This window comes from Odontesthes bonariensis, chromosome 2, assembly GCF_027942865.1.
Source record: "Odontesthes bonariensis isolate fOdoBon6 chromosome 2, fOdoBon6.hap1, whole genome shotgun sequence".
Lineage (NCBI taxonomy): Eukaryota > Metazoa > Chordata > Actinopteri > Atheriniformes > Atherinopsidae > Odontesthes > Odontesthes bonariensis.
Window position 1 is genome coordinate 18,030,844 of NC_134507.1, and position 14,604 is coordinate 18,045,447.

At 41.3% G+C, this 14,604-nt stretch overlaps 3 protein-coding genes across 4 annotated transcripts; 2 read left to right on the forward strand and 1 right to left on the reverse strand.

Moving 5' to 3' along the window:
• Positions 1-403: 403 nt before the first annotated feature.
• On the forward strand, positions 404-5,944 carry fas (Fas cell surface death receptor). Of its 2 annotated transcripts, XM_075478404.1 has the most exons (10): positions 404-589; positions 1,333-1,472; positions 2,099-2,233; positions 2,559-2,676; positions 2,879-2,949; positions 3,047-3,151; positions 3,305-3,354; positions 3,513-3,537; positions 3,668-3,686; positions 3,788-3,891. In XM_075478404.1, the coding sequence occupies exons 1-10, from the start codon at positions 519-521 to the stop codon at positions 3,804-3,806; spliced, it is 753 nt and encodes a 250-aa protein (XP_075334519.1). In that variant the 5' UTR covers positions 404-518; the 3' UTR covers positions 3,807-3,891. The 2 variants fall into 2 exon arrangements, with proteins under 2 accessions (XP_075334519.1, XP_075334518.1); XM_075478403.1 differs by lacking the exon at positions 3,513-3,537 and having other exon boundaries at positions 405-589; positions 3,788-5,944.
• Positions 5,945-6,399: 455 nt separating this feature from the next.
• itprip (inositol 1,4,5-trisphosphate receptor interacting protein) lies at positions 6,400-12,221 on the forward strand. The gene is made up of 2 exons (XM_075478402.1): positions 6,400-6,562; positions 8,247-12,221. The coding sequence occupies exon 2, from the start codon at positions 8,314-8,316 to the stop codon at positions 9,925-9,927; it is 1,614 nt and encodes a 537-aa protein (XP_075334517.1). The 5' UTR covers positions 6,400-6,562; positions 8,247-8,313; the 3' UTR covers positions 9,928-12,221.
• Positions 10,458-14,573, reverse strand: LOC142394942 (glutathione S-transferase omega-1-like). Its single transcript, XM_075478405.1, has 6 exons — positions 14,427-14,573; positions 13,005-13,113; positions 12,668-12,890; positions 12,451-12,552; positions 12,240-12,346; positions 10,458-10,803 (listed from the first exon to the last, which is right to left on the reverse strand). Exons 1-6 carry the CDS (start codon positions 14,452-14,454, stop codon positions 10,653-10,655), a joined length of 720 nt encoding a protein of 239 aa, XP_075334520.1. The 5' UTR covers positions 14,455-14,573; the 3' UTR covers positions 10,458-10,652.
• Positions 14,574-14,604: the final 31 nt, after the last annotated feature.

Below are 14,604 nucleotides of genomic sequence, written 5' to 3' on the forward strand. Positions count from 1 at the left end.
AGGAGCAATAGCTCCACCTAGTGGTACACATTGAACTAAGCATCTGCAAAAACTACAGAAACGTTATTTCATCATTAACAATATGATTACAGAACAAATGTAAAAAAAACAAGACATTTTCCAATACTATGGGTGGGTTTTGTACGTGTTTCTAATTTCAAAAGCAATATGTTTGTAAAAATCTATGTGAAAATGATGTGAGAATTACAAATAAATCGAGTACATTCTGAGAATGAGAGGACCTGAGTCCATTACAGCGATTAGTTTGGTTTTTCCCCTCCAAAAAAAACACAAAGCAGACAAACTGGCCTCTGCTCAGGGCTGCTTTGCGACTTCTTATTCGCGGGTCGTAATGTAAGCAAACACAAAATATATGCCTGCGTGCGCAGCTCTGTGACGGCGACGTGAAACGAAAAGAAAGAAAGAAAACGAAACAAAAAACACACCGGAAATCCCCGTGTGCTCCCTTACGGGCGGTTTCTGTAAATGGCACGGTAGTATATAACGTGACAGCGAAGATGGAGGCTAACTTTAGCAAGCTCTCTGTGTGGTTTATCCTCTATGTCCTATTTGTACCCGACGTGTCATGGTAAGTAAAACCACGTTACTGACATGAGTAAAGTTTGTGGGCTTAGTAGGCGCTTGGTTATCTCATGCTGCGCCCCTCTGAGGTGCTGCCTCACACACTCGATATATTCCTTTGAATTAATTAGAGATGACTTTTTCTAGCTAGAACGAGTTTGGGGTCTTGTGCTTTAGTGTGACGAAAGTTGAGATGTTCGACAGGTGTCGTGCCAAAAGGTGGTCGTTACCAAGCACAACACCGGCGAGCTAAAAAAGAAAGAAAGAAAAACTAGCTAAAACTGTTTCGCTCAGTCTCTGTTTACAGAGACACACAGCTTTAATGAAAGAAACTTTCCAAAGCCGGAAGCTGTGTAAGCATTTCACTTTCTCATCTTTTTTCTCCAACAGTAATAAAAACCACAGAAAAACCATTTCTCAACCACTTTTAATTAACCAGCTATTCATTGACGCACACACACACACACACACACACACACACACACACACACTTTTAAACACCAACCTCTCATGTCATCATCAAACCGACACAACAAGCAAACACACTCAACACTATGTCCACAGATTAGTAGACAAAAGTTTCTGGGTTTGTTGTTGTTGTTCTAACCCTTTTTTTGTCTCTTGGGTGGGGTTAGTGGATGAGAAGTTTTCCAAAAATGCAGTTGTTAAAACGGCAACATGAAATTTCGACGATATTTGACGTTTTTGGCAGCCATACTGAATAACTTTGTTTCGTTTTCTCTTTCTAAGGGCCGTCTCATCTCACTTGTCCCAGTCCGAAGTGAGAAACCGACCGGTTTCAGGTAATGGAACGTCCCGTAACAGAAGAGAGACGTGTGTAGATGGTGACTACCAACACGGGAACAGGAATTGTTGCCTATGTGGAGCAGGTAAACATGTGAAATTTAAATAGAAAAGTTAAGAGCATTGGTCTCTTCCCTTTACTCTATATATCAGATGTCATTTCAATAGGTCACTTGACATACGTAGAAAGGTCATTTAAGACATGTATTACATCTGGGGGACATGTAGTGTTAAGTTATGATGTTGTACACTAACAGTTTTAGGTGACATTTCCTGTTTTTTTTGCAAGTCTTTGTTTTAACTTGGTTACCCAGTTCATCTGTGTGGTTTTGTGATGTGTAACACTTTTGGTCAACAAGAGGCTCTGTGGCACAGACATGTGAGGGGACATGCATCAGGGTCCTTTGTGGATGGGTTTCTCTCAGGGATGCAACATGATAAGAAAGCTACAGAAAGTCCACACATGGATGTGAGCAGTTAAGACGTAGTTAGAAAGAAAGAAACGTCAGAAACAGGGTGACAAAGGTGCGCCTCGTACCTTTTTTTTTTTTCCGTTCCAAACTCAACCTGGATCAGCACTTTTGAACAAATTCACCTGGTCTGAGTTCCTCCAGCTCTCATTTCCCCCAGTTTGTTTCCAGCCCACTCGAAACATGTTCCCACACACACTATTAACAGATTTTCTCCTGCCTCTTGATTCATGTGTATCCAGGTGAGCGGCTCGTATACCACTGCACCACGACTGCAGGTGATAGAAAGTGCGCTCCCTGTGAGGATGGCACATACAACAGTCATCCAAATAAACAGGAGACCTGTGAGCCCTGCACCTCCTGCTCACACCCCAATGGTATTTGCAACTAACAAAAATGACCAAAACTTTGTGAATAATAATAAAAAAGAAATCCTTTTTCTACAGCAGGCCTTTTGTCTCCTTGAAGGAAAAGCACAGGTGTTGTTAAAGGCATTAATGATGCTTTCATTATGTTCAAGAGCACCAATAACCAATGACAGAGAATTTTTCACTCAGCCTTTTTAAAAAAAACAAAAAAATTGAATCCTGATAGTGCAGTGCAAATGAAATGTCAATTAATGTTTCCAGTATCTTTGTTTATCGAGGAAAGTTGGAAAAGTTCAGCTCTCCTGACAGCTCTGTGACGGCACTGTCCTTTCAGCTAATTTAGAAGTGGCTGAACCTTGCACCCGCGCCGCGAACGCCAAGTGTCGATGTAAGAAAGGTCACTACTGCAGTGGTGACGCAGAAACCTGTACACTCTGCCACCCGTGTAAGACGTAAGTACTGCTCCTTCAAATATGGGCGCCCAACAGCTCTTCCCCAAGCTCCGCTTTCTGACACACTGGACTTCTTCATAAGTTGTGTGCAGCTTCTGTACTGACTTGTCCTCAAGAAGTACTGGCATCCTTTTAAAAACTGACAGATGTTTGTGCTCTTTCTCACCCGTGCTTGTTTTTTTTTTTTTAAATTTGCTTCCAGGTGCGGTCCTGCGGGCGTTAAACAGGCCTGCAATGCTACCAACAACACAGTCTGCAGTGATGAAAGTCCCGGTATGATATAGCTTAGTTTTACCTCATGACGATATTTGTGAACACAGATCCTGTGTGTTCATGATGAAAACATCACGGTCTTCTTCTTTTTCTGAAGCTCCTGAAGTCGGCAAAATTATCGGCATCACTTTTGGAGTCCTTGTTGCTGTCGCTGCTGTCGCTGCTGTTGTTGTCGTTCTGCTCTTGAAAAAGGGAAAATGGGGTAAGTATTTCTACTTCTGTATGACTAAACGTGTGAGACAAGATCCTGGTTTAGTTTTCACTAAAGCCATTCATTTCTCGCTCTGACAGTTCGATTTAAGGTTCGTGTTTAAATCGCAAATCATGTTTTCCTATGGTTTACGTTCTCATAAAGGGAATAGACGACATGAGGTCAACGGAGGGGGCGGCAGCGGACCTGATGTGGTAAGTTAACTTGCTTGACCAACTCGTGCCTGTTGAGATGTTAAGCCTTCGTCCCGTGTTTTGTTGATTTGTCCACACAAAAACACACACACAAACATATATGTGCAAATGAGCATAAATATAAACAACTGTCTGTCTTTCCTCTAACCTTTGCCAAGCTGCCCCTTTATGTGGGAGGTACAGGTCAGTTTTTCTGAAACCGTCTGTGTTCTTGCGCCTCTGTGTCAGTGGTGTCGTAAAGCTTTTGCAAACTCTGTACTGTTTTGTAGCTGTGTGGTCGAAAATTAACATTCAGTGTGCTTCTATTTCACAGGAGATGCAGCCTCTTACAGGTAAGAAAAACTGAACTGATGATCTGTTCATCTGAGCTTCAACCCGATTAGTTTTTTTTTTTTTTTTTGTGCCTAACAAGTTTTCTTTCCTTCCACGTCAGCTCCAGATGTGGAACTTGAGCCTCACCTGCCTGACATTGTAGAAACGCTCGGGTGGCCAGTCATGCGGGATATAGCTTTGCGTAGTAACATACCAAATGGGACCATTGATAATTGCCAGCTGAGCCACCCGGGTAACGTTCAAGAGCAGACTATGCAGCTGCTGAAGGAGTGGATGGAGAGGCAGGGCAGGGGTGCCTCTCAGAAGTTGATCCGGATGCTTGAAAGCAGTGGAAAAAAGGCCAAAGCTGAGCATGTCATAGAAATATTGTCACGCAACAGTTCTGGTCAGTCATAAATGTGTCTAATTGAGCACTTTTTAAGTATTTGCAATGTTGTTTGATGTATGAAATAGTTTTAGATATTCGGGTTGATGTTTACATGGTGAGATTGTGTCTGTTTTTAAGCTTTTATGTGTCTGTAATGTGTGTTTCTGTCTTTTCCTGAACTAAATTGACAGTTTAACGTGACTGTTTTCTTTCCAGTTTACTCATCTATTAAAGGAGAACTGCTGTATTTTCAACATTAAGCCTCTTTTCTGAGTCGTCTGCAATGTTTTCGAAGTTTTAGAATTTCGTTGCGAAAAGTTGCTTCTGTCGTGTTTTTATTTGAAATTTTGTAAATCCCATTGAGTTCTATTGAAGACTGGATGTTCATTGATATTACTCTGCCACCGAAACCATCAAGTGGTGTGGAGTATAGCAAGTCAGATTCAACTGCTGAGCGGACGTTTATCCACGGCTGTGAGGTGGCTAAGAAAATAGTGCGAGCATGAACGAGCTGCCAAATAAAACACGACAGAAGCAACTTTTCGCAACAAAATTTGATATGGATTACCAGTGCACACCAGTAACCACTCCGGTGAGTTGATGATTTTGAAAACGGACGTTTATGGTGCTTTTACGGACCTTTCTAGACATGGGCATGACTTGCCATTCTGAAGCAGGTTGAGAAATTAGGCAAATACCGGAGACAGCAGTAAACATCAAAAAAGCGGTGAGGGGGGTTCTAAAACATTGCAGACGACTCAGAAAAGAGGCTTAATGTTGAAAATACCGCAGTTATCCTTTAATGTAATCGCGTAAAGGGCTGGAAGAAATGTCTCATTCATGAATTTGGGAATGCACTTCCACGGCTTGTGTGTTGTACTGAGAGCAGAAATTAATCGAAGACTTGTTGTATCGTGCATTGTCTTTTTTTTTTTTTTTTTTTTTTTTTTTTTTTTTTAAACATGCGGACTTTTTGATCTTCTGTCTCGTCTTTTTTCCTCATAATCTTTTTAGCCAAATACACCAAATATACTAATTTTATCAAATGGTTCATTTTTGATGCCCGTTGCGAAGATTTCCTTATTAATAAAACACATTCAAAAGCACTTTAGACGTGCGCCGTAGCTTCACTGTAACCTCTGGAGATACTGTATGTGCCTGTTCCAACACTTTGAATGCTCTTGTTGAAAACTGACATCATTATATTCATATGCTGTATATGAAGTATGTGGTGATTGGACATTTTTATATACATATATATGTATCTATATACTGCAGACCTACTTCCTAGTCTTTCTCAGTATTTACCTTTCTGACTTCCTTCCTGAAGCTGTTGATCATCTCATGTTCTGGATTCAATTTCAAGACAACAGAATATCAGAAAACAAAAAGATATTAATTATAATGTAAATAAAATGTCAGAAACTTTTTCTTTTTTTTACAATTGAAAATAGTTGATACTGTGAAACAAGTGTTGTTGAGAGCTTTACAAATTTTACACTTAAAGCAATGCAAATGTGTTCATTTAATTATACAGATAAGATGTCCCAGGTAGGCTATATGTGTTGGATAACTAAAACAACGTTAATCAAACCTGAAACACCATTACAAGAATGCAAAATGTAATAATTTGGGCGTTAGAGCCCTCCGATTGCCACTGGCATCACTGCTGCCTTCATGTCCCACATCTTGTCAACCTCCTTCATCCCTCGGTATATTTTGTGCTTCTTGTGTTCAGTCTCGTCAGTCTGGATCTGGAAGTCCCGCACGATCTTAGCTCTGTCATTCTTTACTACCTTAGGAGGCATCTCCCACTTTGACTTTGGGACTTCCAACCCATACTCATTAAAGATGTTCCTGTGCACTATTCCCAGCACTTGGTTATGTCATGTCATGTTTCATGTCATGTCTTACCTGTCTGCATCTTACACATCTGCACAGCCTACACCTGGGGTCCTGTCTGGTGTGGTAGACCCCAGCATCTATTGCTCTTGTGCTCAGGGAATGTAGAGCTTCCACGAATAGTGCCTCTATACTAAATATATCTATATTTAGTTGCCCCTGTGGGAATACTGCAGTGCAAACACATTGATTTCAGCCCATATAGCCCTTGCAGTGACTGCACTTGGTGAAACATGCACAAGCTGTTCTCCTTGTAAGAGTCGACAGTAGTTTAATGCAAAAGCCTATATACACAGAAACCAACTAATTGTGGCAATCGAGCAAACTTTTGGAATTGCACGACGTCACTAATGAAATGTGAAGACAAGAAAATGTCTCCTCACGTCTCAGAAGTCCCTATTTTAGTGAGCTAAGAAGGCCTTCTGGGCGGTCTTTTCTCAACATGGGTGGAGCAGTCAGGAAATGATGAGAAGAGGCGCTTTTCACCATAGACAGAAAGTCACACAGTGTGTGTGAAACCGGCCCCGAGTTGTCCAGGCTGCCTTTACCCGGATGGCCCGCCACACGAACTTCACCGTCATGAACTTTCACCGACACTCCGCACAGGTAAGGTTATCCATTTTGTCTTCATGATGCAGCCTGTAGCTATCTCTGAGCTTGTAGGCTGGCAGGCAGTAGCCTAACATCTGCTGCTAAACATGCTGTTAAGTCGCCTAAATTATGTAAGACGTCTCTCCAGGGGGCGCTTTCTGAGCTGCTCTCTGTTGTTGTGAAGCTCCACGCAGCATCCAACAACACAGTGGACAGTCTGTTAGCTTTACCGGGTTGTTTGGTGACTCATTATCCTTGAAAACTGTTTGTTTGTCGCGCCACATTTCCGTCGTTACGAGCGGCTCTATATTTTGTTGCTAAGACAACAGAGGAGCTGGCCGTTGGCGTCCCTACGTCACCGTACCGGGACACAGCTACGTCACACTGGGATAACCCAAACACCCTGGAATACACATTTATTCATAAAGCAAAACTTAAAACCAAGCTACCTGCTTATGTACTCAGTTTTTAGAAAAAAAAACTACTTGTCCTGTCAAAGTGATGTCATTTTCAGCAGAAGATATTCTTTGATATGTTAATTTAAGAGATTCTTGGGATTTATGTCCCAGTTCACACTGGCGTTTTTCTTAAAACTTTCAGAATATGTCATACAGAGTACATTTTGTTGAAAATACTTTTTGTGTGTGTAGCTTACGTACTATTTCAAAGCTGTGCTGTAACATTGTTGTGCAATTTCATTGGCAGTTCAGCTCAAGTAGGGAGTTTGACTACTCCCTCCAGTCTGGCAGTCAATCCTTATGTATATAAATGTTTGGTAAATCTTTTGGAGGGTAGTTTTTATTTCACTATGCTGTGACAACATGAAACCTTAAGGAATTAAGAATCTCCATCTCAGGCGTCTCGTCTGATTCATTGTTTGTTTGGACGGAGGGATCCATGTAAGTGTTGGAAAGCTTCCCAGAGAGTAAGTCATGGGAAGTTTCCCTGATTTTTCTGGCCTCACATCCTCCATTACAGCTGTCATTTTCAAGCCTCAGTCTAACAGGGAACAGCTCATCATCTCATGATGTTTCTGTGAGCTCATACGATGCACGCGTACTTCCCTTTTCTTGTGTGCCCAAGAAAGTCCCATGCTTATTGTATTTTATTACTTTATCTTCAGCATTATAGTGATGATAGTTTGAGTGTTATAGCCCATCCTCTCCGGAACATTCCTGCTAGGATTTTGCTTTTAGCTTCAAGCAGTTGTCTATTTGTTTTCAGCACAACCTGAGACACCAGCACAGGGTTTGAATTCTAGTTTAGGCCTGAAACATAAGCAAGAGACTGATGTAACTTCCTCTTTTCTACACTATATTGCATTACTACTTGGTTATCTGATGACGTCCAGTAAGGAAGATAATAAGTCGGCGTGTTTTCAACATTGTTTTTGAAGAAACCAAAGTTCTTCTGTAGGATAAAATGCAAGCAGGATGTGAATGTTAGAAGGCACAATGTGCGGTAGCTGAATAGGTTGTAAGAGACGGGCGATACTCTGCTACAGGGTTCAATCTTCCTTCCTCCTGTGCTGCAAACTCTGATAGCGGACAAGTGCGTCACCCAGCACACTGCCTCTATATTTAGAGGTACAGCCTGTGCTTGTTGCAGTGGGTGGTGCACTTTCTTTTTCTTTTTTTTTTCGTTTACAGAATTTTCTATTCATATTTTCTCATGAAAAATCTTCATGTTTCTGTTTCAGGGTCTGATACGCAGCTGTCTGGGCATCTTTGAGGCTCTTGGTCGTGTATGTTAGAAACCAGCTGAAGATGCAAGGGGCCATTGCACGGGTGTGCATGGTGGTGGCCGCTGCCATATTAAACCACCCCTCGCTCTTCCCTCAAGAAAACACCACACTCCCGGAGCAGGACGAGGAGCTGATGGCTCGCATGCGGGAGCACGAGGAGAGGCTGGAAATGGAGCAAGCCAAGCTGGAGAAAGAACTCTCTCAGTTGGATTCCAAGCAGGAGGAAACCAGCTCTGATGAAGGTTATAGTTGGTACTTTTGGAGTGCTGTGTCTTTTGTGATATTCTTCGCCATCGAGATGAGCAGGGTTGATCCTGCTGACACAGAAATCCGCCCAGTTGAGGATGAAGATGTCATTTCAGAGAGCGGATCCATCAGCCCCAGGATGATGGCACTAGACAAGGATATCCTGAGGAACTTCTGTGACAAATGCACCTACAGTTCAGCCCATGAAAACTGGAGGGTGAGGGAGTTTGTCGAGGGTTTCGCTGATGACTTGCTGGAGTCGCTCCGGAGCATGTGTGACAGGGAGGAAGACATGGAAGTCGGAGACTTTGTAGGGATTGGAAGCATGTTTGAGTCTTGGACAGTGTGCAAGCCACTCATGTGTGACCTTATAGTGCCTTTCGCTCCCCCAGATCCACACTCTTTTCAGTACCATCTGTGGTGCAGCCCCTCCAGTGACTTGCCTCCAGACATGCAGGGCTGCGGCAAGATAAAGGTGACCAAGTTTGGGGAGAATGAAGAGGGCTGCCTGTGCGGCTCTGCTAACCTGGGAGAGGACATGCTTTGTCTGTTGCACAGCAGGCATGATGCAACCAAAGTGAGCCACACTCCTGACGAACTGCTCTGCTCCAAGAACACACACTTCTTGGCCAAAGATCAAGTCATGAGGTGGTTTCAGATCTCCGTAACCAAAGCATGGGGATGCATCTCTCACAAATACGACTTTGAGGTCACTTTTCGTAAACTTGACGCTGCTGGTGCTCTGAAGATCCGATTTCGCTCAGGGAAAGTCATCGTACTGAACATCATCCCGGTGGTTCAGCTGGACGATACCGATGCTTTTTTTGTCTCACACTTTCCATCAGATTGCGACAGTTGCCCGGACCCATACTGGCATCTCTCCTTGGCCGTCTATGAGAGGAATTTGCTTAAACATTTTGCCAAATGCCTACCACAAAATTCCTGTCATTTACACTGCCTCCAGATTGTTACTTTCCTACACAGAAAGCAGTCAGGGCTGACGGGAAAAAGTGCCCTCACGAGCTACCACTTAAAGACTGCTCTGTTGCACTTGCTGCTGAGCAAAAGGACCACCGCATGGGGAGCCGAGAGTTTGGAGCTCAGGCTTCAGGATGTACTCAGCTTCCTGCAGAAGAGCCTCCAGGAGAAAAGACTCCACCATGCTCTTATCGGGAACGGTAAAGTGCCAGAGGATGTCCAAGTTCCTGAGATAATTCGCAAAGCAGAGCCCATCAATCTGTTCAGGCCGCTGGTGTTGCAGAGGGAGCTTTATGCAGCAACAGTCAGGCATTTCCAGGAGATGTTGAGAAATGCTACTGTGCTCATACAAGAATACACACCTTACTTATCAAATGGAGGTTTACGCCACAGCCCAGAGGAAAGTTTTTGAGCGCTGGCTTCGCTCTTAGTCGAGTTATTTCTTTTATCAGTGTTCATAGAAATAGTTGGGGAGCAGCTGTTATTTCAGTTTAGGCTGATATCTAGACTTTTAGTGGTTTTACTTTTGGCCAAACAAGTTTTTACCATTTAAGAATAGGATCCAACTCTTCTGTACATGAGGGATGATGCTTTTACTAATACCTCTGGGACTGAACTGGTCCAAACAGGGACCACAGAACATCTGACGGCAGCTATTCATGGTTGTAATGTTCAGTGTTGAAAGTTAATTTAATTGTTTGTTAGAACTTTTCCTTTTTTTTTTTTAAAACCTGTAAAATTTCCAGTGTTATTGTTAGATCTATTGTGGAACTCCAGTTCATTAAATTGGACCACCCTATATATTCTGCAGGTGAAACGTGCAATTTTTATGTTTTTTTTTTTTTTTTTTAAACACAAACAGAAATTCAGTTTCAGGCCAGACATTATAAGTTTTATTTTTCCCCACAGTCCATCATGTGACACAGATAACTGAAAACACACCAAGTTCAAGGATTATTTTATTTAATTCCATTTCTGACATTTGAAACATTTCACTGATTATGAATAGAAATATCTCTTACTTATCAAACAAATACTTTTTTTTTTCCTTCCCCTAAATGTCCCTGCTTCTTACAGAGTTTTAGAGACCTGACTCGATTATAAAAAGGACGGTTAAAGGCATTAGGTCAGAATTTTCTACAGGCCAAAGTCATAGTCTGGCTTCCCGTCAGCGACAGTCTTATAAAAGGCTTTGTAGGTGTCTGCACCGAACATGGTGGCTTTAACAGCCGGGTCCTCCAGCATGCACTCTGTCCACTTCTTCAGCTCAGGTGTGTCGTTGAGAGGGCTGAAATGACAAAGGGAATACAATAATTAATGGGACAAATCACATATTATGCTCAATTGAAAAGTAGTAAAGAAAACTCCTGATGCTGACAGAAAAGAAAAAAAAAGACTTTCCTCAAATGTTATTACACTTACGTTACTCAAGATCAGGAATATAGCAGTTATAGACCATGTCGGGTCTTTTTGTATCTTTCCACGAGCAAATTCATTATCTTGTTAGTTGCCAGCCGACAACTTCTAACAACCGCATGACAATTCCGACAAAGAGAATGATCAAAGCTCAGCTAATTTCCATTTTGAAATGTTATTAAGGAATTCAAGTTAATGTTCAGTAAAAGATCACGAGCAGGAAAACTTTCAGGTAAAACAAAAAACCCCTTTGTGTAGAAAGCAAAGGGAGAAATCCCAAGCTGACCTGCAGAAAGCAGCTGACGCGGGACTCCTTAAAGGAAAGTGTCAGTGTCTGACATGTTTAAAGCAACCTCTGGAAAAGCCAGAGTCATTTTGAAAAGTGCTGTGGACACAAGGGCTTAACTATTCTGCCACAATCATGTAGAAATGGAAGGGGGAAAAAAGAAGTGGCTAAAGACCATTTGGCCCATTATTCGTCCTCGGGGTGGAAATGTTCAGCTTTGGGAACGTGTAGCAGCCAGCTGCATGAGAGGGATGGGCTCCAGAGAATAAAAAGAAACATCCAATTAAAAAAAAACATGAGTTCTACAACAAGACAGTGCATGTGCAAGTAATATCCCACTTATATTTCAAATATGACAATATCTCTAAATTAGTATAGATCATAGAGATAGCGTATCCCGTTTGGATGTTAAAAATGGAGACTTGTTGATTTATTTTTTTTTTTAATGAGATATTCAGATATCAACATAGCCAGCAATTTGCAAATGTACGTCTCAACAAGGATTTTTTTTTTTTTTTTTTTTTTTAATTGCAGTTTATGGGACATGACCTCTCACACACATACTGTCAATACTGCACTGTACGCAAATCAACTGGCCAGCAGTCAGTAGGTTGGGGTGAATATGCATGTCCAAAATAAAAGCTGACGCTCTAGTGGTTGCCCTCACAGTCCTTTGAATTGAACGTGATGGAAAACCCGAGAAGATACCTTAAACATGCTTTGTATGCACCAAGTGTAACATGAAGTGATGCAAAGGGAAGAATGAGTGAACATTTCTAAATGTTCTTAGTGCATTAATATTTGAGGAATGGTTATTTCTACTCGGTTTACTTCTTGGGTTGTAGTGACTTGTTCCAGATGTTATGACAGCACAGCTGTTCCTGTGATGTTCCCTGCTCTTGAATTGTTACTACTTTCTCAATTGTATAGTTTGTTCTTCTTAAATGACCTCAAGTGTATTGAACTGCTTCCTGAAATAAAAAAACATATTTATTTCTTCATATCCTCAGAGTATCACTCACTTTTTAAGCTCCAAGAGCTCAATCCTCTCAAAAAATGGCCACATCATGTAGTCGATCATCGTGACAGAATCACCACCAAAGAACTTCGTCTTCTTTTTCACCAGATCCTGAAAAATTCACAATGAAATCAGAGTTGTGTAGAATACTGTACACACTCCAGGTACAGCCACACATACATGACCACTCAATACCCCACCACTTTGCAACCTGCCTCATTTAATTTGGCGAACTTCTCTTTCAGCTCAGCTTCCAGTCCTGAGACATCCTCCCCACTCCTCCTCCCTGCTGTGATCTTGTAGTAGTATGGCGTTACCTGCAACAAAAGAGTGACGTCAATGTTTTTTTGTTTGGTGGTAAGATGCATTAGACAAGCGCACAAAAAAACCCACAAGATCCAGATTAATAATTTTCATGAAACATAAACATACTTTGGAAAAGTGCTCCAGCATCATTTTCTGTTGAGCTTTGCCAAAAGGAGAGGACGGAAGCAGCTTCTTCTCGGGGTACACTTCCTCCAGGTACTCACAGGTGATGGGTGACTCGTATATAACTTCACCAGCAGGTGTCTCCAGAGTTGGGACAAGCCCGAGAGGGTTTTTCTCAAGGAACCAATCAGGTTTGTCTTTCAGGTTGATGTTGATGGTGTCGTGCCTGAAACACAAAATGTCGTTCAGCCATTTTTCTATGCAAGGATTACAGGTGCTTCGAGTTTTGGTATCAGAGATGGTGCGTCTAAATATATTCATAATAAAAAGCTTTTTTTACTTGATTCCTTTGGCGTTAAGCACCAATCTGGTCCTCTGGGCAAAAGGGCAGAATCTCATGCTGTAAAGCCTGATGCAGTCCTTGGGGACTGGAGCAGGCGCAGGACTTCCTGGAAAGATAAATACACCAAACAGTTAACAGATACCTGAAATAGTTTTTCATGACAGACCATGTAAACCATGTTGAGTTGGGGGGGAAAAAAAAAAACCCATGAATCTAAAAAACATCATTTTGTGCATATGACGCATGGTTAGAGGTTAAACTACCCAGACAGAAACAAGATATTTATTCTACAACTATTGCCTAATAATAACTCATGATATGTTGGAACATATCAAGTCAATCGTAATAAAATAATTCTACATCAAAGACATTGTTGCACCACTTTGCTGCGACACTTCAGTTCTATTTGACAGCATGACTTGTTTCGACTTGTCCTTTCACCCTTTACAATCACAGTTAAGTTACAACGTTCCCTGTAGTGACACAAATATTTTCACTTAATAAGTGACTCATAATATCATCAAAGTGGTTTTAAACACTTTCTCATGACAGCATCATGCATTACAGCGGAGTGCTGTACCCAAGTGTGAAGTTCTCCACTTAAGTGTCTTCAATTTTTTGGTGGTGTTCCTGCCGTTTGAATGTAAAATGTTTTTCCCTCCAACACTCTTAGTCAATATTTGAATTGATAATATTTTATTAGCTTTTGGCAGACATTTTGACCACGTCACCTTTTCTAAATATTTATAAGCAAACAAAAAAAAAAAATTAACGAGATAACCATCAGAAGACTGACTATGCCTAATATGTAATGACTGAGCCCCAATTCCATCGATCACAACATACTACTTTTGTTGCATGACAAATACCACGCACGGTAACACACTATAAGCAGTCTTTCGAATGAAATCGCAATACTTTCGTACTTTTCACAACGTGGCGCTATATTCTCAACGCTTTTATTACGTTACGTTTATTACGTCCACAGTGTGTAGAAATAGTTTCACAAAGCTACTTAATTCTTTTCCATCAATGATAAGTTCTTAATATTAGAAAAGGAGTTGACTATTGTTTGCAATGCTCTGGTGGTCTCAATTTAAAGCTTAATGGGATGGAAAGAAGAACATAGGCTACTTGAAAACCATGACGTTGCAAAACTACACCATTGTAGTCCTCATACGTCGCAATAACTCAAGGCGGAAGAAAATGCATGAGTAGTTAAAAACATTCTGCAACTTTTTATTATCATGAGTATTGCCATCCTTTAAAGGTACATAATTATTAACTTGGTCATTATAAACTAAGTCATGAAGTTACGAAAAGGAGAATACGTAGTGCTAATCATAGCATAATCGTAGCAAAAAGAAATGACAGGGAAAAAGCCAATTATAGACAGCTTTTCATTTAGCCGAGTCTTACCTTTGGCGAAAGACTTTTCAGTAGACATGTTTACACTTCAGATAGTACCTGCAGTGATAGAAACGTGTTGGAAATAAACCTAGAAGGTTGGAGTGCACAAGGAAATTTGGACGTACTATTTATTTTAAACGCTACTTCCGGCGTGGGATGTGTCACAAAGTATCAGCCAATGGCGTAA

What these genes read in the sequence shown, in the direction of transcription:
- fas (XM_075478403.1), top strand. Translation starts at nt 519, where the DNA reads ATGGAGGCTAACTTTAGCAAGCTCTCTGTGTGGTTTATCCTCTATGTC. An exon ending in CTCCTGCTCACACCCCAATG is followed by an intron (nt 2,234 to 2,558) that starts GTATTTGCAACT and finishes CTGTCCTTTCAG; the next exon opens with CTAATTTAGAAGTGGCTGAA. An exon ending in CTGCAGTGATGAAAGTCCCG is followed by an intron (nt 2,950 to 3,046) that starts GTATGATATAGC and finishes CTTTTTCTGAAG; the next exon opens with CTCCTGAAGTCGGCAAAATT.
- LOC142394942 (XM_075478405.1), bottom strand. Translation starts at nt 14,454, where the DNA reads ATGTCTACTGAAAAGTCTTTCGCCAAAG. An exon ending in TGAAAAGTCTTTCGCCAAAG is followed by an intron (nt 13,114 to 14,426) that starts GTAAGACTCGGC and finishes TTATCTTTCCAG; the next exon opens with GAAGTCCTGCGCCTGCTCCA. An exon ending in GAGCTCTTGGAGCTTAAAAA is followed by an intron (nt 10,804 to 12,239) that starts GTGAGTGATACT and finishes TTGTCATTTCAG; the next exon opens with CCCTCTCAACGACACACCTG.
- itprip (XM_075478402.1), top strand. Translation starts at nt 8,314, where the DNA reads ATGCAAGGGGCCATTGCACGGGTGTGCATGGTGGTGGCCGCTGCCATA.